The sequence below is a fragment of the Bos javanicus genome, chromosome 1 (assembly GCF_032452875.1).
Source record: "Bos javanicus breed banteng chromosome 1, ARS-OSU_banteng_1.0, whole genome shotgun sequence".
Classification (NCBI taxonomy): Eukaryota; Metazoa; Chordata; class Mammalia; order Artiodactyla; family Bovidae; genus Bos; species Bos javanicus.
In genome coordinates this window covers 138,538,840-138,560,132 of record NC_083868.1, presented here as the reverse complement: position 1 = coordinate 138,560,132, position 21,293 = coordinate 138,538,840, and the positions used below count along the sequence as shown (strand labels likewise).

Sequence of the window (21,293 nt, the reverse complement as noted above, 5' to 3'; positions counted from 1 at the left end):
CTTCCCAGGTGGCTCAGTGGTAAAGAATCTGCCTGCCAATGCAGAAGCTGCAGGAAACACAGGTATGATCCCTGGGTTGGGAAGATCTCCTGGAGGAGGAAATGGCAACCCACTTCAGTATTTTTGCCTGGAAAATCCCATGGACAGAGGAGCCTGGCAGGCTACAGTCCATGGGGTTGCAAAGAGTTGAATGCAACTGAGCATGCACATTCTAATAGCACCATTTGGGGATTCTTTTATGTGTCAGGCACTTTATATACATTATCTCATGTAATACTCATGATAGCCCGTTGGTGGCTCAGATGGTAAAGTGTCTGCCTACAATGCAGGAGATCCAGGTTCGATCCCTGGGTTGGGAAGATCCCCTGGAGAAGACAATGGCAACCCACTCCAGTACTCTTGCCTGGAAAATCCCATGGATGGAGGAGCGTGGTGGGCTACAGTCCTTAGGGTCACAAAGAGTCAGACACGACTGAGCGACTTCACTTAATAGATGAGAAAACTGAGGTTCAGAAAGGTTCAGTAACTTGCTCAAGGATGCAGAGCTAATGAATGGGAGAGATGGGATTCCAACCCTGTCTGCCTAATTCTAAATTTGTGTCCTATCCATATTGTTATTTACTCCTTAATAGTCAAGATCCTAATTTATCTTACACTATGAAAATCAGTCATAGGCAGTGAAATGAGCAGAAATTTGCAAAGTACAAATTTTGCTTTTAAACAGAAATCTAATTTTAAAAATATTGCCAATTAACCACAGTACTGCTTGGCTAATTACCTACCCAGGGTTTATTAGTTTTTGCTTGGCAAGTCTTGAGATCTTTTTCCCTTCTCAGTAGTGTAATGATACTTCTGTAAAATACTTGTTTAATTTTTCTGAGCATGTTTGGGATGGGTTGCATATGGGAATCTTTATTCTTACAGGCAAAAAAAGATTCACCTGCAGACCCTGCGGGCACTGTCTGAGGTGCAGAAGATGACACCAAGAGAGAGGATGCGGGTGAGGAAGGTCCAGGCAGCTGATGAGGAGGCCAGGAAGCTGAAGTAAGTGACCTTCCCTTAGTGAAGGCTGCCTCTCGGGACTCTAAAAGAATGTGCTAAATAAAAGCAGAAACCACAAAAGAAGATTAAAATGTACATTCTTATATATTTATTAATTTTTTCTTTCACTCATTCGCTCAAAATATGGTGATTAGATGTCAGACAGTATTAATATCAAGCTTTCAGTCTTATGTGAAAAGAACGATGGACTATCAGGGAGGTTATTAGGAATGAAAATACAGAGACAACCTCCAGACAAAGCCTCATTTTTGCTGATACCTTCTTTACATAGCCCTTTGAGGGGTGATAAGGCGGCCTCACTATTCTGTCCATACTCCCCAAGTGTTTGCTAAACCCCCTCTGCTTGGAGTACTGGCTGCTCTCTAGGGAGAAGAATGTATCTGCAGAAAATTGTTGTCTGTAGAGACAAGACTGAAGATTGATGCTGAAACTCCAATACTTTGACCACCTGATGTGAAGAACTTACTCCTTGGAAAAGACCCTGATGCTGGGAAAGATTGAAGGCAGGAGGAGAAGGGGATGACAGAGGATGAGATGGTTGGATGGCATCACCAACTCAATGGACATGAGTTTGAGGAGTCTCCAGGAGTTGGTGATGGACAGGGAAGCCTGGCATGCTGCAGTCCATGGGGTCGCAAAAAGTGGGACATGACTGAGCAACTGAACTGAGAGAGAAGACTGGAAGCAGCTCTGTTCTGCGAAGTGAAGCCCTTCGCAGTCTGGGGGCAGTGCTGCTTGTATGAGATCACTAGTCTTCAGAGTTTACACATGAAAGCGTTCTTCCAAGGAACCCCAGACTCCCAATTTCTCAAAAACTGATTTTTCAGCTGGTAAGTAGCCCAATTGACCGATTTTTGTTCTTTCTTCCTCTGCCTTTTTTTGAAGCTTAGAAGCCCCAACCAAGAACTAAAGAGACAAAAAGGCCTGAAAATAAAATCTGTCCATTTTATGACCTTGTTAATGTATCTGACCTCTTAATGAGGGGAAAAGAGGAGAGTGAAAAAGCTGATTTAAAACTCAACGTTAAAGAAATAATATCATGGCATCTGGTCCAATCACTTCATGGCAAATAGATGGGAAAAAGTGGAAGCAGTGACAGATTTTATTTTCTTGGGTTTCAAAATCACTGCAGATGGTGACTGAAGCCATGAAATTCAAAGAAGTTTGTTCCTTGGAAGGAAAGCTAGAACAAACTTAGAATATTAAAAAGCAGAGACATCAGTTTGTTGCCAAAGGTCCATATAGTCAAAGCGATGGTTTTTCTAGTAATCACATACGGATGTGAGAGTTGGACCATAACGAAGGCTGAGCACTGAAGAACTGAGGCTCTTGCATTGTGGTGCTGGAGAGGACTCTTGAGAGTCCCTTTGACTGCAAGGAGACCAAACTAGTCAATCCTAAAGGAAATCAACCCTGAATATTCATTGGAAAGACTTATGCTGAAGCTGAAGCTCCAATACTTTGGCCACCTGATGCAAAGAGCTGACTCTGATGCTGGGAAAGACTGATGGCAGAAAGAGAAGACGGCAGCAGAGGATGAGATGGTTAGATCACATCACTGACTCAGCAGACGTGAATTTGGGCAAACTCTGGGAGACAGTGAAGGACAAGGGAGCCTGGCATACTTCAGTCCGGAAAGAGTTGGACATGACTTCCCAACAGAACAACAGCAACAACATTGTATCTGAAAAATGATCCAAGGTGTCCTTGTACTTAAAGTGCCTATCATGATGAACCATGTAAGAACCTGAGAGACCACTTCCTCTTATCAAATGTTTTCTTTAATAAATATGGGAAAAGATTTCTGTCATAGTGCTTCATGGGCAGTAGTTTGCTGATGAAGCTTCTGGGTCTGTGGGGGCCAGAGGAGTAGCTACTATTAATAATTTGTTTGCTGATTCTATGGTGTAAATGTTCCAACAATGCCCTTTCAAGGTACCAATGTGATATTATTCAGTGTTAAGCTGGCAAATATGTAAAATCCAGTACACCACTAAGTGTGGATTTGGTTGAGAAAATATATTCATGAATATTGTTTGAACAGTTGCATCAACTCATAGCCCCAGATCTAACACCTCAGGAATGCGTTTATTTCCAGGGTGCCATGGTTCGTGTCATTGGTTGAGGGTGAAAGGAAAATTAAATGTCTGACAGTAACAGATTAAAAAAGCAATTTAATAATTTGCACATTACAAATTATTTCTCAGGTTAAAATTTCTTTAATATGCAAAAAAGCCATTGATCTTCCTCGTGACATTTAATATTTTTGTTATTAAAGGCAATAGTTTGTTAAATAAAGTTTGTTTTGATTTTTGTTTCTAGGATTCAAGAAAGGATGGGTGTTAGCTAGAAAATGACTTCATTGTCATGAGGGTTATAATGTACCCACACAATTTAAAGACAAGAAAATTTGACAACAGGATGTTCAGTGATTTTTTCAAGAAATCTAAGTATAGATTAGGGCACAAGTAATCACAAAAATTCAAATCTTTCCTCCAGTTTAACAACAGGTCTAGTAAATTCAATTCCTGTTGTAGAGGAAACTGGAAATGTCCAAGAAAAAGTCCTCTTCACAGTAGCTCTCATATTCTTTTCCATAAATTCTTTAAAATGTGGGTCTATTTTCCGTGTCTATGGCTGTCACCTAGTTATTGGTATGTGGTGGGCTCTTAATCGGGCATCTGAGACATACCCCTGTCAGCACAGGCCAGAGCACACAGGGATGGCACTGCCCTCCTACGCTGAGTCCTGGGGGAACAAGGAGCTGGCATCCTGCATGCTTTAAAGGAGAGCCCACTGAGGCTGCACCACACTCATCCATTGAGAGAGAGACTGCAGGCTGGTTGCCCAACACCCTGGTCTGCCTGTGGAAACAGGGATCACACTTTCTTATGAAACAGATGTCATCTTAGCAAATTTCAGGTCTTTGCCTATGTTCACTTTATGCAGAAAGCTTGTGGAAGAAAAATATGAAGAAAACAACAAACGAATGCGGGAACTGAGATCGCGGAACTTCCAGCGGCAGACTGTGGATGTGCTCCACGTGAGTGCGCTTCTGTTTTAAATTTTACAAAAGACCTTTTCTTGCCTCGGATTCTTCAGATTCGTAGGGCCAACTGGGTAGGAAAGGGGGACAAGGTAGGGGAAAAAAAACATCCAGACCAACTTTGCCCAATTCCAGGATGTACTGAGATTTGTTTTGAGTGCTAACTGTAGGCCAAAAATTAGAGACAACACTTTTTCAGAGCAGCTGCACCAAGTGCCTGCTGTTTAAAGGTGACTTCATCAGGATGGAATGAACAGCTGAGTTAAAGGTATGACTTTGCAGAACAGATATGTGTCTATCTAATTTTGAATTTCAGCCATGCTTTACCTCTCTAGTCCATTGTTCTTTTTGTCTTATTTTTCATTCTTTCTCTCTTTATTTTCTGTCTCCTATCCATATCATCATACATTGTGTTAATAACTCCTTTGGCAAATTACCCTAGATATCCAATAATAAATTAGGTTGTAGACTCACATGAAATGCACCCCAGATTCATGTCCTCTGCATCCCAGGCACCTGAATAGCAAATACCATTCCCTAATGGTTAAACATCAGAGAAGGCAATGGCAACCCCACTCCAGTACTCTTGCCTGGAAAATCCCATGGACGGAGGAGCCTGGTAGGCTGCAGTCCATGGGGTCGCTAAGAGTCGGGCACGAATGGGTGACTTCACTTTCACTTTTCACTTTCATGCATTGGAGAAGGAAATGGCAACCCACTCCAGTATTCTTGCCTGGAGAATCCCAGGGACAGAGGAGCCAAGTGGGCTGCCGTCTATGGGGTCACACAGACTCAGACATGACTGAAGCGACTTAGCAGCAGCAGCAGCAGCAGCAATGGTTAAACATATCTTCGTTGACCTTAATGTGGGCTTTGATACTTAACGTAATTTTTCTTCAGGGTTGTATTTGGATAATGAACATCAACACCAACCTTGCAGCTCTTTTGGTAAAAGCAACTTGGGAAGGAGTCATTTTTTGGGAGAAGTTTACTGTTTCAAATTCTGGTTATTTGTTCATTGGCGATTCCTGCATCTGAGGGAAAGTCTTTCCTTTAGCAGGATGGGCCAGACCCCCTGAAATTGTGGGGGTGATCCCTAGGCCTGAAGACACTTTTTCTACTACTGTAGCTCAGTCAGCAGAGGGCTCTGGATCTGGGGTGTGCAGGAGCCCCTACTGGAGCTCACTTGCAGACAAAGCAGAGCCTGGGAACATTGTTTTCTGCTGCTCTCTGACTGAGGAGTCACCTTTCTCGATGACTTAGTGGTTGTGAGTACTCTCAAGTTCTGAAAACCCAAAGCTAGAGCAGATGGGGGTCCAGCCTTCTCTGACCTTAGGAGTCTCTATCAGTTGACCCCTCAGCAGACAACATGGGGGTGCTGGTGCTGCTCTATCCCAAGCCCCTTTCTCAGGGAAGATGGCTTCAGAGATGTGGGGGTTGGGAGGGGTTTTTTTCCTGGAATGCTCAGAGTCCCCTGCTTCTAAGGGATTTTACCCCCAGAGACTGGATATTGAGAAGTACAGATGTGGTAATATTTTGTATTATAAAGCCTAAATAACTTTATTCTAACCATGTTGAAGTTAGCATATGGTAAATAAAAACATAGTTTCAAGTATAATCTTACATTTTAGTGACTGATAACTTCTTTACTTTTCTTCATGGGCCTTCAAAACCATCATTTTTGTGTTGTTTTTAATTTCTGATATGATTATTATCAGCGTGAAGCAACTGCACTATATGAGGTCCTGTTCATTCTATAAAAATCAGGGCCCTTGGGGGATCATAAAGTCACTTAAGATTTTATTAACTCTATATTATCCTACAGAACATGGGATTCCAGATCTTGGCTCAGTTCAGATGAGGAACGTGAGGATTTCACAGATTTTATGGAGTCCCAACTCATAACCTCCACAGTGTCTGCCTAGTTTCTCCCAATTCCATCCCCATCCATCAGCAAGGAGCAGAGGCAGGAGGGAGGTGGCTGTGGCTGTCTTGGTCAGAGACGGTGGTGGTTCATTCTTTGGTTGTTAGGATTCAGTTCAACGTCTTTGGTCCTGAGCTTTGCAGAAGCAGCTTTCCTCAGCTGCTTGTTGATGAGGACAGGAACATGGTGTTGCACAGCACCCCAGGTATCTCACCTTCCTTTGGGCCAATCAGCTGCTTCTCTCTGGCCCGTTGGTACCATCCCACTCTCCCTCTTTCAAATGTCACTTCCTCTTCAGGAAAACCATCTTTGACCGCTCAGCTCCACAGTCAGCTGGCGCTATTTCAAATTCTTATGGCTTCTAGCAGCGCTTCTCAAACTTCAAAACGCACCTGAATCACTGGTTGGTCTTGTTGAAATGCAGATTCTGACTTGCCTGGTCTGAAGTGGGGCCTGAGATACTGCATTTCTAACAAACCCCCTGGTGATTCTGACGCTGCTGGGCCAGGATCACACTGATTAGTAATGAACAGAAATTGGGTTCTTGAAAGCAGCTTCAGATGGAGGAGGATCTGGGAAAGCCGTGATGAGCAGACCTTCTTACTATCTCTTTAGAAAAAAATAGAACATTTAATGGGAATAGAAGAAAAGGAGAGGCAGCCTGAGCGAAGGTTCTTGTTCCCACTGGAGGAGGATGGAGAGAGGAGGCCAGGCAGAGTGGAGACCAGTCTGATCACATCACAGTCTCCAGCATTTCAGTCAGGTTCTTTACTGACTGAACCAGTAGGGAAGCCCAGGAGTGAGGCAGGTGTAACATATTCAGAGAACCAAGGACAGAGAGCTGAACACTTTGCAGATGGTCCAAAGGGTCTAGACATCTTGTGGAGAAGCATCAGTGAGCTGAAAAGGATGAAGTATAGTGTGAGAAATAAATTGGATCATTCAGGTGCGAGAAGCTAAAGAAAAACATAATTTAAAAGGAGAGAAGGAATAAGAGGCACACACTCCTGTCTTTCCCCAAAGGCGCATTTGTGGTTGAATTTTTTCCTGCTCTCACTGGGCTCTGTTCTCCAGTCCTCTTGCTTCTGTCTGGCGAGCTGAAGCAAACCTCATTATATTTCAAAAGCAGTAGCTGGAGATAGAATCAGAGTTCAGAGAGAGGCTGGTTGTGTCACCCCTTAAACATTATAAAAATTCTTTTAGGCGTTTAGGAGAGTGGCTTGCTTTGTTTTTCAGATCCTGACTGACGGGACCTTTTTCTCTGGCAGGCATTTTCTGCTCTGCTGGATTTGGGCTTTGAAATCTTGAAGTGTAGTTGACTGTGGAATCATGTTGGCACCATTTCTTAAAGGATGGTAGCTTAAAACAACTAGATGCCACGATGCACACACTAAGCCCAGTCTTTCTTTTATCCTGGGGTATATGCAGGTATGAAGGTTTTTGTGAAGAGTGTGGCAGGTCAGGCCTGCAAATGGGAAATAGTCTTGGGGATCAAAGAGCAGGTCATGTCCTGCTCCTTCTAAGACCATTATAACAGTTCTCTTCAAAGAGAACCTCAGAAAATCGAAGTCAATTGAGAATTCAAATACTTGTTTTCAAAAAGTTTCTGAAATAGGCACAAAGGCACATTTTACACAGTCTCTGTTTTTTTGCATTATTGGTGATCCTTTGAAATTTGGAGCCCCTGTTTCACCTCCTGCAACAATTATTATACAGTATAAAAAATGGACTATTTTTCTTAAAAATATTTATGACTGTATTTCCACAGATGCCACATCACAGTGTAGCACAGCTGTGTTTTACTTATTTATTTAGGATTAGTTTGAACTTTCTCCTTTTGATAAGAAGGTGCTCTTGGACTAGTTCTCCATGAAAACCATTTATCCTGGAAAAGAGGTCAATTCATCATTAGGTCTGGGTGGCAAACACACACACACACATATATAGACCCAGTGATTAGCTGAAATGCCTGTTGATATATATGAGAAGTTTAACTTAACATTTTTTTTTTTAAGTATAAACTCTTATGTCACCTCTTAGATCTCTTTCTTTTAGGGAATTGAAATTCATAAAATCACAGAAAAAGCTGGAAGAGAGCTTGAACATTATGGAAGCCAGCACCTGTGGTCTTGAGATGAGGAAGCTGAGCAGGGCTGGACTAGGCTGCAGGGAGCGTGAGGCCTGGGTGCACAACGGAAGGAGATCCCCATTCTCAGCAGCCGATGCTGCAAGTCAGTACCTCCTCCCGTGTGTGCCCTGGGCGTCCCTTCTGCCTCACCCTCACCATGACCCTGACACTCAGGCCAAGGGAGGTTACATGCTTTGCCCAGGGTCACCTGCCAAGTTAATTCAAAGCTGTTTCTCTCATTCCAAGCTGCCTTCCTAAGATTTGAAAATGTTACCATGTTTAAGGGAGAGGATTAGGTAGGCTTTTGTTTCCAAATCATTTTCTAAACAAGAATATTGTTTCATTTGTGGTAATGCTGTTTCCTCTGATCAGCTTCTCATGAATTGTTCATTACTTTTTGCAAGGAATGTGATGACCCAGCTTCAGACAACCTGCCTGAGTCTCAGCCCATTCCTTCCCTGGATCTCTGCACACTTGGGTCAAATGTGGAGGACACCATAGCTGACCTTGGAGATCATGGTACGAATTTGCATCAGTGTTCAGAAGGCTGCTCTTGGATGACAGGTGGGCTGGTGTGGCTGACTGTCCAGTGGGCCTGGCGGCCTCTGGGGAAAGCTTTGGGTGTATGCAGCCACCTTCTATCAGTTTGCCAGAGCTGAGCTGAGGTGATAGAGAGCAGGAAGCTGAGGCTTTGTCTATCCTCTCTGTCTTCTTGACATGGTGAGGATGAGCTAGAAATTCACACTGGATAAGGGACCTCCCCTTCTGTATGAGTTAAACAGCATCACCACTAACCTGTGTAGCACTATGAATGCTCTGAAATACAGTTTCCCTCTGTAACTGGTTTTCCTGGCCCTCAGGAGCCAGAAAAGAAAAGTGCTCAGAGCTGTCAGCCAAACTGGGTTATCATAGCCTAATGGTAAAAAAAAAAACATGAGTTTTAGAGTAAAAAGGCTGGCCCAGTGGGGGAAGCCCTGGCAACAGTTTCCTTAACCATGAAGCAATCCATTAATAAAGTGAATGAGCTGAGGCTGTCATGTGCTCTCAGCACATGGTGAAAGCCAAAGAGAGGAAGTAGTTCATGACCCCGAGAGGGAGGGCTCGAAATGTGTGGCCTTTCAGTCCTGTACCCTTCTCCCCAGGGCTACGGACAAGTGCCAGAGCCATTGTGTGTGCGTGCATAGTCACTTCAGTCATGTCCAACTCTTGGCAACCCCATGGACTGTGTAGCCCACCAGGCTCCTCTGTCCATGGAATTCTCCAGGAAAGAATACTGGAGTGGGTTGTCTTGCTCTCCTCCAGGGGATCTTCCTGACCCAGGGACTGAACCCACGTCTCTTATGTGTCCTGCATTGGCAGTCAAGTTTTACCGCTGGTGCCACCTGGGAAGCCCAGGAACATTGTAGGTGCTCAGTTAACATCCCTCAAGTGAATGAATGATACGTTGTTTGGACCTCTGAGAGGCAGGTGCCAAGATGGGGCTGCTGCTGCTAAGTCGCTTTAGTCGTGTCCGACTCTGTGCAACCCCAGAGACAGCAGCCCACCAGGCTCCCCCATCCCTGGGATTCTCCAGGCAAGGACAGTGGAGTGGGTTACCATTTCCTTCTCCAATGCATGAAAGTGAAAAGTGAAAGTGAAGTCGCTCAGTCGTGTCCAACTCTTCTCGACCCCATGGACTGCAGCCTACCATGCTCCTCCGTCCATGGGATTTTCCAGGCAAGAGTACTGGAGTGGGTTTCCATTTCCTTCTCCCCGAGGTGGGGCTAAAAGTACAAAATGTTATCAGGAGAGTTGGGGAAGGAGCCCAGAAAGGTTGAGAGAATGTCAGACATGATTCAAGTTTCAGTCCAAGTGCAGAAAGGTTCCTGGGCGAGCACCAGTCTGCAAGGTGCTTCCGGAGACTTCTATCATAGGCCTTAGTGTGCCTGCTGCGGAGGTCCTAGGATGGGGGTCGGGGCATGGGAGCCTCACACATCTTGTGGTCAAAGGTCTCCAGGTACATCCTTGTGGCTGAAACTCTCTTTGGCAGGAGCTGAATTCTTTTTTCAAAAAAAAATGGAGGTAGTGGCACTTGGATTGGCTGGTCATTTCAGCCCAAACATGCATCTGATGTCTTCCTGTTGGAGCTGTTAGAGCTGGTCCTGCCTCCTTCAGCTGTGAGGAGACCAGGACCTGAAAGTCTTCAGGTACTATCTGCCAACTTTCGAAAGGATGTTTTGGAAGCCACCTGGTAATGGGAGTTGTTGGCAGACAAATATGTGTATCAGATGGATTTGCAGCTAGGTTCTTTGCAGGTGTTTCTTTAGTACATTATTTTTCATTTTCTAAAGGTAAAATTTGGAAGCATAGAACTATCCCCTGGGCCTTTCTTTTCAAGACTATAAAACTAAGGACCAGACAGCCACCAAGTAGCACCAATTCTGACAGCCTGTGTGTTGCTGAAGGGCCATCACCGTCTAGAAAGAGGAAGCTCCAGGACGGGGTGTTGAGCAGGTGGTCTAGGAGTGAGAGGCCTGGGCCCAGCCTCCGGAATTCAGATAGGAAAGGTACCTATTATTCATTTCACAAACGAAAAACCAAAGACAGTAATTAATGTGCTCAAGGACTCCAGAGTTCCTGCTTCCAGTGCGCGTTACTTCTAAGCTAGCTCAGACCACAATGCTGCCAGGACTCTTTGGGCTGGCGGCCTCCGTGCCTCACGCTTTGTCCTCTGTCAGGAGGTTCTGCTATGGCAGACCGTGTTGAGTTACCAACCAAACTGAAAATAGGCCAATTCACTTCTTTGCCCACCTTGTCCATGCCGTAAGGAAACACTATTTAAGTCCCCATTATAAGCTGTGAGAGCCAAAAACACAGAGTAGTTTTAGTTTGGCCAAATGCCTTGGAAAATGCTTATAAAATTTCCCTTATTTTTTCTTCTCTGTAAATTTGTATTTTCTAATTTCTGTTCTTTCTTAAATATTAAATTGAAAAGGGAGACTATGAAGGACTATGAACATGTAGCCCTTGGCTTGATGACTGGTTAGTAACTGCAGGATGATTAGTGACCTCATAGCTTAATTGTAAAATTTTGAGACAGGAGATTTTAATTTTTTCATGAACTCTGAAGTGGTTCATTATTTCTCCCATTCTCTGCCTTTTAGAAGATTTGACTACAAACTTTAAGCACCCAGAGGATGTTTTTATTTATTTTTTATCTGGTTTTTATATGTAAAATAAAATCACACAATCATTTTTTAAGCTCCTTTACCAAATGTTTAATCAGTCTTTGATGTTGAATTAGGCAATTCCTTCTGGAATTGAGGAGTTTGTTGCAGAGAAACAGGACAGGGTGATGCATTATTTACCTCTGATATGTGTTTAGTTGACTACGGTAGATTTAATTTAGCAGAAGTCATGAGTAACCATTATAATCAAATGAAAAAGCATGACTGGAACATTGAAGAAATGATCCTCATTTAACTCCTTGTATGTAATACTGATGAATTCTTGCACTTTAATTCTTGCCAGAAACTTTATTACACTCTAGCCTTATTTTTAGCAACCAACAGCTGAGTTTCAGAGTAGCATTTCTTGCAAAGCTGAAATATCCTGGAACTCAGGGGCCCCAGCCCCACCCAGAGCATGGCTCTTATGATGCAGAGGCTGCACAGTTGTCCACTTTGGCTGCCTACCTAGAGCCTGACCAGCTGCCACTTAATTTCCTTAATTTCAAGCCACTCCTTGAGCCAGTTCTGAGCTCCTTCCCTGTGCTCAGAGAAAGCTTGGACCTCAAGAGTTTCATACTTTGCTTGCCCATAGGAAGCCCATACGCCCTTTTTTAGTTGCAGGTTGACCTATGATTTACGGCAGCATTTCTTCCCTTTAAATGTCTAAGTGGAAATAAGGTGATTGACAATGACATTTTAAAATTGTTTTTATTTTTTAAAAGAAAGTGTTTACTTATTGCAACTGTACTTCTAGATGGTTACCAAGAGAAATGCAAGCACGTCTACAAGGATGAACTCAGATGTTCTTAGCAGTTGTATTTATAGTACCAGAAAGTAGAAGCCAGTGTCAATCAACAGGTGAATAGATAAACTAACTTGTAGTTTATCCAGACAATGTAATACTCGTCAATGAAAAGAAGCAAACTATCAATATACACTAGTTTGGGTGCATATCTAACACTGAGCTGAATGAAAGAAGATAAAGACAAAAGGATTCCTATTGAATAATTCCATATCTGTGAAGTCCAGAACTAGCAGTGATAGAAATGAGGCCACTGTTTGCCTGGGGATCACGGTGTTAGAAATTGACTCCAAAAGTACCCAAGGAACCTCTTGTGGCGATGGTAACCCAGATGTATATATTTGTCAAAACTTATTAAACTCTGTTTTTTTTAAGCTTTAATTTTGTATTGGAATATAGCCCATTAACAATGTTGTGGTAGTTTCAGTTGGACAGAAAAGGGATTCAACCAAACATATATACATATCCATTCTCTATGAAACTCCCCGCCCATCCACCCTGCCACTGAACTCTATAATTTAAATGAGTGCATTTTATTGTCCATAAATTATACCTCAAAAAAACTGATAACATTTTTTAGAAATGATAAAATATCCAGAAAAGAATACCTGAGTAATTCATGTTAGCTTGTGTTTTAGCTAATGAATGGCTGAGAGAGACTGGCATGAAATCATGGGGCTAGAAGGCATCCAAGAAGATCTCTGGATGTTATTTGGGACACAGGGCCCTTAGTCCAAAAAACGATTGTGGGGTTTTCTTCTAATGTCAACCAAGCAACATTGTCTTCCACGAGGAATGTTAATAGAGTTTGTAGTCTTCTGTCAAGAGGCAAGAAGATGAGGGCTGGAATCCTTTGGCTCCTCTCTCAGTTCTTTTTTATTTCGGGGCTCATGTTGTGACGTTAGGGACCCATACCACTAGATCTAAGAGGACCTGGAACCTACAAAAGCAGCCTGAGCATCATAGGACAAAATGTAACAGTCTGGACTCCAAATGTATCCGAAAACCCGCCTTGTCAGCCCTCAGAAAAGATGACCATGTGCTGGAGGTCATGTCCACATTCCCAGATGTCCTCTCACTTCCAGAGCTCTGTCTTAGAGGCTTGATTGATGAATATAAATTGATGATGCTTCTGCTTCATATTTGTCATGTATTCTGCTGAGTTACACTTGTGTTTGCTACCAACTCTCACATTTACTCCCAGGAATAGGCACCTGCAGTCACTCCCTAATTTTCTGAGCTCTAGAGGATAATTAGAATGAATCTAATATCAAATGAAGATGTACTGACTCCCCACCCTTAGGCATATTTAATAATTCAGAGTGTTTCTTCTGCATGATGAGCTGGGTAGGTACCTCTGGCTGAAGTTTGAAAGATTATATACGAATTTGAAAAATTGAAGTGGATACAGAATAACACTTGCCCTATTAGCTATTTCACTGGTGTGTCCAAAGTAGGCATGATAGAAATAAGAGGAAAATGCAGCCCCAGAACATCAGTTATTTACAAAGAAAATCAGTACCTTTGGGTCTCTCAAAGTAATGCCCTTGCCTGGGAAAGCTGTATGTGATTCCATGATCCACCCCTTAACTACTGAGGAAGAGTAGAGAAATAACTCTAGAAACAATGAAGAGATGGACCCAAAGCGAAAACAGTGCCCAATTGTGGATGTGACTGGTGATGGAAGTAAAGTCCAATGCTGTAAACAATATATTACATAGGAACCGTGATTGTTAGGTCCATGAATCAAGGTAAATTCAGTTCAGTTCACTAGCTCAGTCATGTCCGACTCTTTGCGACCTCATGAATCGCAGCATGCTAGGCCTCCCTGTCCATCACCAACTCCCAGAGTTTACTCAAACTCATGTCCATCAAGTCGGTGATGCCATCCAGCCATCTCATCCTCTGTCATCCCCTTCTCCTCCTGCCCCCAATCCCTCCCAGCATCAGAGTCTTTTCCAATGAGTCAACTCTTTGCATGAGGTGGCCAAAGTATTGGACTTTCAGCTTTAGCATCGGTCCTTCCAATGCACACCCAGGACTGATCTCCTTCAGAATGGACTGGTTGGATCTCCTTGCAGTCCAAGGGACTCTTGAGAGTCTTCTCCAACACCACAGTTCAAAAGCATCAATTATTCGGCGCTCAGCTTTCTTCACAGTCCAACTCTCACATCCATACATGACCACTGGAAAAACCATAGCCTTGACTAGATGGACCTTTGTTGGCAAAGTAATGTCTCTGCTTTTTATTTTATTTTTTCATTGAATATTGCTCAACTTTATTTGTATATTGTTTTTTTTTTTATTTATTTATTTTAATTGGAGGCTAATTACTTTACAATATTGTATTGGTTTTGTGGTCATAACTTTCCTACCAAGAAGTAAGCATCTTTTAATTTCATGGCTGCAATCACCATCTGCAGTGATTTTGGAGCCCCTCAAAATAAAGTCTGACACTGTTTCCACTGTTTCCCCATCTATTTCCCATAAAGTGATGGGACCAGATGCAATGGTCTTAGTTTTCTAAATGTTGAACTTTAAGCCAATGTTTTCACTCTCCTCTTTCATTTTCATCGAGAGGCCCTTTAGCTCCTCTTCACTTTATGCCATAAGGGTGGTGTCATCTGCATATCTGAGGTTATTGATATTTCTCCTGGAAATCTTGATTCCAGCTTGTGCTTCATCCAACCTGGCATTTCACATGATGTCCTCTGCATATATAAGTTAAATAAGCAGGGTGACAATATACAGCCTTGACGGACTCCTTTTCCTATTTGGAACCAGTCTGTTGTTCCATGTCCAGTTCTAACTGTTGCTTCCTGACCTGCATATAGGTTTCTCAAGAGGCAGGTCAGGTGGTCTGGTATTCCCATCTCTTTCAGAATTTTCCACAGTTTGTTGTGATCCACACAGTCAAAGGCTTTGGCATAGTCAGTAAAGCAGAAATAGATGTTTCTCTGGAACTCTCTTGCTTTTTCGATGATCCGGCGGATATTGGCAATTTGATCTCTGGTTCCTCTGCCTTTTCTAAAACCAGCTTGAACATCTGGAAGTTCATAGTTCACGTATTGCTGAATCCTGTCTTGGAGAATTTTGAGCATTACTTTACCAGTGTGTGAGGTGAGTGCAATTGTGTGGTAGTTTGAACATTCTTTGGCATTGCCTTTCTTTGGGATTGGAATGAAAACGGAACTTTTCCAGTCCTGTGGCCACTGCTGAGTTTTCCAAATTCGCTGGCATATTGAGTGCAGCACTTTCACAGCATCATCTTTCAGGATTTGAAATAGCTCAACTGGAATTCCATCACCTCCATTAGCTTTGTTCATAGTGAAATGAACAAAGGTGGGCTTTCTAAGGCCCACTTGACTTCACATTCCAGTATGTCTGGCTCTAGTGAGTGATCACACCATCATGATTATCTGGTAAATTAGAAGTGGTCAAATAGGAGATGGCAGGAGTGAACATTGACATTTTAGGAATCAGTGAACTAAAATAGACTAGAATTGGTGAATTTAATTCAGATGACCATTATATCTACTACTGTGGATATCCCTTAGAAGAAATGGAGTAGCCCTCATAGTCAACAAAAGAGTCTGAAATGTGGTACTTGGGTGCAATCTAAAAAAGAACAAAATGATCTCTGTTCATTTCCAAGGCAAACCATTGACTATCACAGTAATCCAAATCTGTGTCCCAACCAGTAACACTGAAGAAACTGAAGTTGAATGGTTCTATGAAGATCAACAAGACCTTCTAGAACTAACTCTATACATGGACATCACCAGATGGTCAACACCGAAATCAGATTGATTATATTCTTTGCAGCCAAAGATGGAGAAGCTCTATATAGTTAGCAAAAACATGACCGGGAGTTGACTGTGGCTCATATCATGAACTTCTTATTGCCAAATTCAGACTTAAATTGAAGAAAGTAGGGAAAACCACTAGACCATTCAGGTATGACCTAATAAAATTCCTTATGATTATCCAGTGGAAGTGAGAAATGATTCAAGGGATTAGATCTGATAGACTGCCTGAAGAACTATGAATGGAGGTTCATGGCATTGTACAGGAGGCAGTGACCAAGACCATCCCCAGGAAAAGAAATACAAAAAGGCAAAATGGCTGTCTGAGGAATGCTTACAAATAGCTGAGAAAAGAAGAGATGCTAAAGGCAAAGGAGAAAAGGAAAGATATACCTATCTGAATGCAGAGTTCCAAAAAATAGCAAGGAGACACAAGAAAGCTTTCCATGGTGATCAATTAAAATAAATAGAGGATAGCAATAGAATGGGAAAGACTAGAGATCTCTTCCAGAAAATTAGAGATACCAAGGGAACATTTCATGCAAAGATGGGCTCAATAAAGGACAGAAATGGTATGGTCCAAACAGAAGCAAAAGAGATTAAGAAGAGGTGGCAAGAATATACAGAAGAACTGTACAAAAAAGATCTTCACGACCCAGATAACCACAGTGGTGGTTAGAGCCAGACATCCTGGAATGTGAAGTCAAGTGGGCCTTAGGAAGCATCACTATGAACAAAGCTAGTGGAGGTGATGGAATTCCAGTTGAGCTATTTCAAATCCTAAAAGATGATGCTGTGAAAGTGCTGCACTCAATATGCCAGCAAATTTGGAAAACTCAGCAGTGGCCACTGGACTGGAAAAGGTCAGTTTTCATTCCAATCCCAAAGAAAGGCTATGCCAGAGAATACTCAAACTACCGCACAATTGCACTCATCTCACACGCTAGTAAAGTAATGCTCAAAATTCTCCAAGCCAGGCTTCAACAGTATGTGAACCATGATCTTCCTGATGTTCAAGCTGGTTTTAGAAAAGGCAGAGGAACCAGAGGTCAAATTGCCAACATCCACTGGATCATTGAAAAAGCAAGAGAATACCAGAAAGACATCTACTTCTGCTTTATTGATTACACCAAAGTCTTTGGCTGTGTGTATCACAACAAACTGGAAAATTCTTAAAGAGATAGGAATACCAGACCACCTTACCTGCCTCCTGTGAAATCTGTATGCAGGTCAAGGAGCAACAGTTAGAACTGGACATGGAAAACCAGACTGGTTCCAAATCGGGAAAGGAGTACATCAAGGCTGTATATTTTCACCCTGTTTGTTTGACTTATATGCAGAGTACATCATGCAAAATTCAGGGCTGGATGAAGGACAATCTGGGATCAAGATTATGGGGAGAAATATCAATAATCTCAGATATGCAGATGACACCACCCTTATGGCAGAAAGCGAAGAGAAACTAAAGAGTCTCTTAATGAAAGTGAAAGAGGAGAGTGAAAATGTTAGTTTAAAACTCAATATTCAAAAAATGAAGATCATGGCATCCAGTCCCATCACTTCATGGCAAAAAGATGGGGAAATGATAGAAACAGTGTCAGACTTTATTTTCTTGGGCTCTAAAATCACGGCAGATGGTGACTGCAGCCATGAAATTAAAAGATGCTTGCTCCTTGGAAGAAAAGTTATGACCAACCTAGGCAGCATATAAAAAAACAGAGACATTACTTTGGCAACAAAGGTCCATCTAGTCAAAGCTATAGTTTTTCCAGTAGTCATGTATGGATGTGAGTTGAACCGTAAAGAAAGCTGAGTGCTGAAGAATTGATGCATTTGAACTGTGGTGTTGGAGAAAACTCTTGAGAGTCCCCTGGACTGCAAGAAGATCCAACCAGTTCATCCTAAAGGAAATCAGTCCTGAATATTCATTGGAAGAACTGATGTTGAAGCTGATACTCCAATACTTTGGCCACCTGATGCGAAAAACTTACTTTACTTTGGAAAAGACCCTGATCCTGGGAAAGATTGAAGGCGGGAGAAGGGGAGGACAGAGGATGAGATTGTTGGATGGCATTACCAACTCGATGCACATGTTTGAGTAAGCTCTGGGAGTTGGTGATAGACAGGGGAGTCTGGCATGCTGCAGTGCATGGGGTCACAAAGAGTTGGCCACAACTGAGAAACTGAACTGAACTGAACCCCTTAGCTAAGCATAATTTGTGTGTTAGTCACTCAGTCGTGTCTGACTCTTTGTGATCCGGTAGACTGTAGCCCACCAGGCTCCTCTGTCTGTGGGATTTCCCAGGCAAGAATACTGGAATGGGTAGCCATTTCCTTCTCTGGAGGATCTTCCTGACCCACGCGTTGAACCTGGGTCTCCTGCAGTACAGGCAGATTCTTTACTAACTAAGCCACCAGAGAAGCCCAGTAGTTATTAAACTAAGGGCTCTGCTGGTAGAGCAAAGAGGTTTTTTCTTGGCCATACAGTGTGGCAAGCAAGATCGTAGTACTGACCTGAGATTGAACCCATACCCCCTCTGTGGAAGCACAACGTCTTAGTCATTCGACTGCCAAGGAATTCCCACGCAGAGAACATCTTTAAGTGACCGCATTTCCTGTAGCATGGTTCAGGTTTGGAATGAATCAATTAAGCAGAAAATTAAGCATCCATCATAGCTTTAAGGTAGAATAGAAAAAATATAGACTAAAACCTTGTATAATGTGTGCTTCAGATAGCGTTTTGGGCATACTATGGTATGTGAAAGTGAAGTCGCTCAGTCATGTCCGACTCTTTTTGACCCCACGGACTGTAGCCTATCAGGCTCCTCCGTCCATGGGATTTTCCAGGCAAAAGTGCTGGAGTGGATTGCCATTTCCTTCCCCGGGGGATCTTCCCAACCCAGGAATCGAACCCAGGTCTCCCTCATTGCAGGCAGACACTTTACCGTCTGAGCCACCAGGAAGGATTATACTATGGTATGGTTTTCCTTTTATAAATGAAATTTTTTTTCTTGTATGCAATTTCACAGTTGTGCTCAGGGGTCCTGTATCCACCACCTGGAGAGCATCATCATGATGACGAAAGGAAGCTAAGAGGCCATAGAAAACAAACCTAGCAATATTGGACAGGGCTTACTTCCAGTCTGATGAGCATCTTTGACTCACTAATTTTTTTGTTGAAGTGATTGAAATCTTCTGCTTTGGTGTTTAGGCCAGACTTTAATTTAGATATTTGTAATAGGCATTTATTTTTTTTAATTAATTTTATTTTATTTTTAAACTTTACATAATTGTATTAGTTTTGCCAAATATCAAAATGAATCCACCACAGGTATACATGTAATAGGCATTTAAATTTGTCCTCTTTGATCTTTGTAAAGAGACTCTCTGTCCTGTTGTGTGGCAGTGAGAGCCTCCTCAGTATCAGCTTTAGCTTTACTTGTCAAACTTGCACTTTTTTCAAGTGAAATAACATATTTCCAGAAAAAAAAAAAAAAAACACAAACCCAGTAATAACAAAACCTTTCTGTTAAGGAACTACAGTAGTAATTCCTTCTGTCACTCATGACTAACAGCATTTTCCACTGATTTCTCTTTTTCTCTTGCTTCTAAAAAATTCAAAATAGAAAAATAAGACACCTATAAAAAATATCCAAAATGATTGTTTTGTTGCAGAGTAGTATGTCTGTGTGTGAGCACTAAGAGGAATTTGACTTACTCTTTAAAAATCCATTTTTCTGTTAGCCTTCAGAATGTTTGTGATATTGTCAGCTTTTACAGATTCTCAGCTGGAATCGTCTCTGAGGCTGCAGGATGGAGCCTTCATAAATTCCTCTTGCCGATCTGTGCTTTGGCATCCACACCATCAGAATGTGTTTCATACGAATCATGAAGGTGTAGTGTGATCCTACATGCCCCACTTTACAGCTGACCTTGACCATCCTTTCCTGCTGATTCTGGACTTATTTAGGTTTCTTTTTCTGGCATAACTCTTTTAAATTATTAATGGGCATTTCTTCTGACTATTAAAGATTAGCTAGCTAAGTACAGAGTTGTAGATGAGTGTAAGATGCCTGTTATCTTTCAATACATTTTGCCCCTGGACATTTGGGGTTGTAGAGATCAAAATGACTTTACTCTCTTATATCTCAGATTAATTTTTACTTTTGAATCTAGGAATAATGAGCAAACCCAACTCCTCTCCCCAGCTTAACTCCACATGACCTGTTTTCCTGGCTTAAAGCAGCTTAGAATTAAATTAACCCCCCTCTTTCTCTATACTTCCACCTCCCCAACCCCATTTTAAGGTATAATTTGACAGTTTGCACAAGCAATTGCTTATGAACATGTGGTCTCTAGTTGTAAAGGCCTCCCTTTATTTGTGGAATTAGACATTTTGAACAAAACTAACTTTTGTGGGTTTATGGTCCCCTGAATGAGAGATTTTAGTAATGTACTTGAGAGGGCTAGAAGGTAACTACTGGTTAAGAAAAAGCAGGTCTGGGGAAAATTTTAAATGCCTAAAATGTGGCTTTGTGTCTTTTCTGAGGAGCCAGTGCCCTGGGCCTGCAGGTATGTTCATAGGTCCACATTTATGCTCCTGGGAGCACCGGCATTCTTTGACGCCATCCTGATATCATTCGATACTGCACTTCCCGCTTTTTACTTGATAAATCACATTTACATTTTGTTGATCTCTGCTCCAGATTCTACCTAGTAGGTATCCTTGTGGGAGTATATATATTTCCCACTGTATTGACAGTATTCATTGATTCACATGTGATGATATCCCTGAGAGGCATTCACATACAGGAGTGTGTCACAGCCCCTCAGCTGAGAGCCAGTAAGCCGGTCCCTCGCTATTTAAGCATGGTCTGTGGACTATGGTGGGGCACAGCATTCCTGCCCAACAAAAGATTCCTCTATGGGAAGTCTTTGATTTCCCTCAGTACATCTCTTGTACTTCTCAGTCTCAGTGTCTGCTTCCCAGAGGACCCTGTCCCACCATCGCCGCTAGCTCCAATGCTCAGCAGGTCTGCAGGATGCTGCGGTTGATAACTGGCAGCTGCCTGCTTGCCCTGCTGCTCAGCAGGAAGTTTGTGGGAAGAGAGCTGGGAGGCACCCTCTGTAGATGCCACAGTGGTTCATCTGAGTCACCCATCTGCTTGATGAAAAAAAAGCAGATTGGGATAGTCTGTAATTCAATATTTTTCTCTAACTTCAAATAACCTTATCCCCAGTATGTTAAAAGTAAGAATGACTGAAACTTCTGGAATAACCACAGACATTTTACAAAACTCCACCAGACTGGAAGCC

At 42.4% G+C, this 21,293-nt stretch overlaps 1 protein-coding gene across 12 annotated transcripts in view; it reads left to right on the top strand.

Moving 5' to 3' along the window:
- NEK11 (NIMA related kinase 11) overlaps positions 1-21,293 on the top strand; it is a 278,190-nt gene that overhangs the window by 120,645 nt on the left and 136,252 nt on the right. For all 12 annotated transcript variants that reach the window (XM_061421687.1, XM_061421640.1, XM_061421649.1 and 9 more), the window contains 3 exons: positions 925-1,044; positions 4,012-4,105; positions 8,565-8,679. In XM_061421687.1, coding sequence (XP_061277671.1) covers positions 925-1,044; positions 4,012-4,105; positions 8,565-8,679 — 329 coding nt within the window. The remainder of the gene's footprint in view (positions 1-924; positions 1,045-4,011; positions 4,106-8,564; positions 8,680-21,293) is intronic.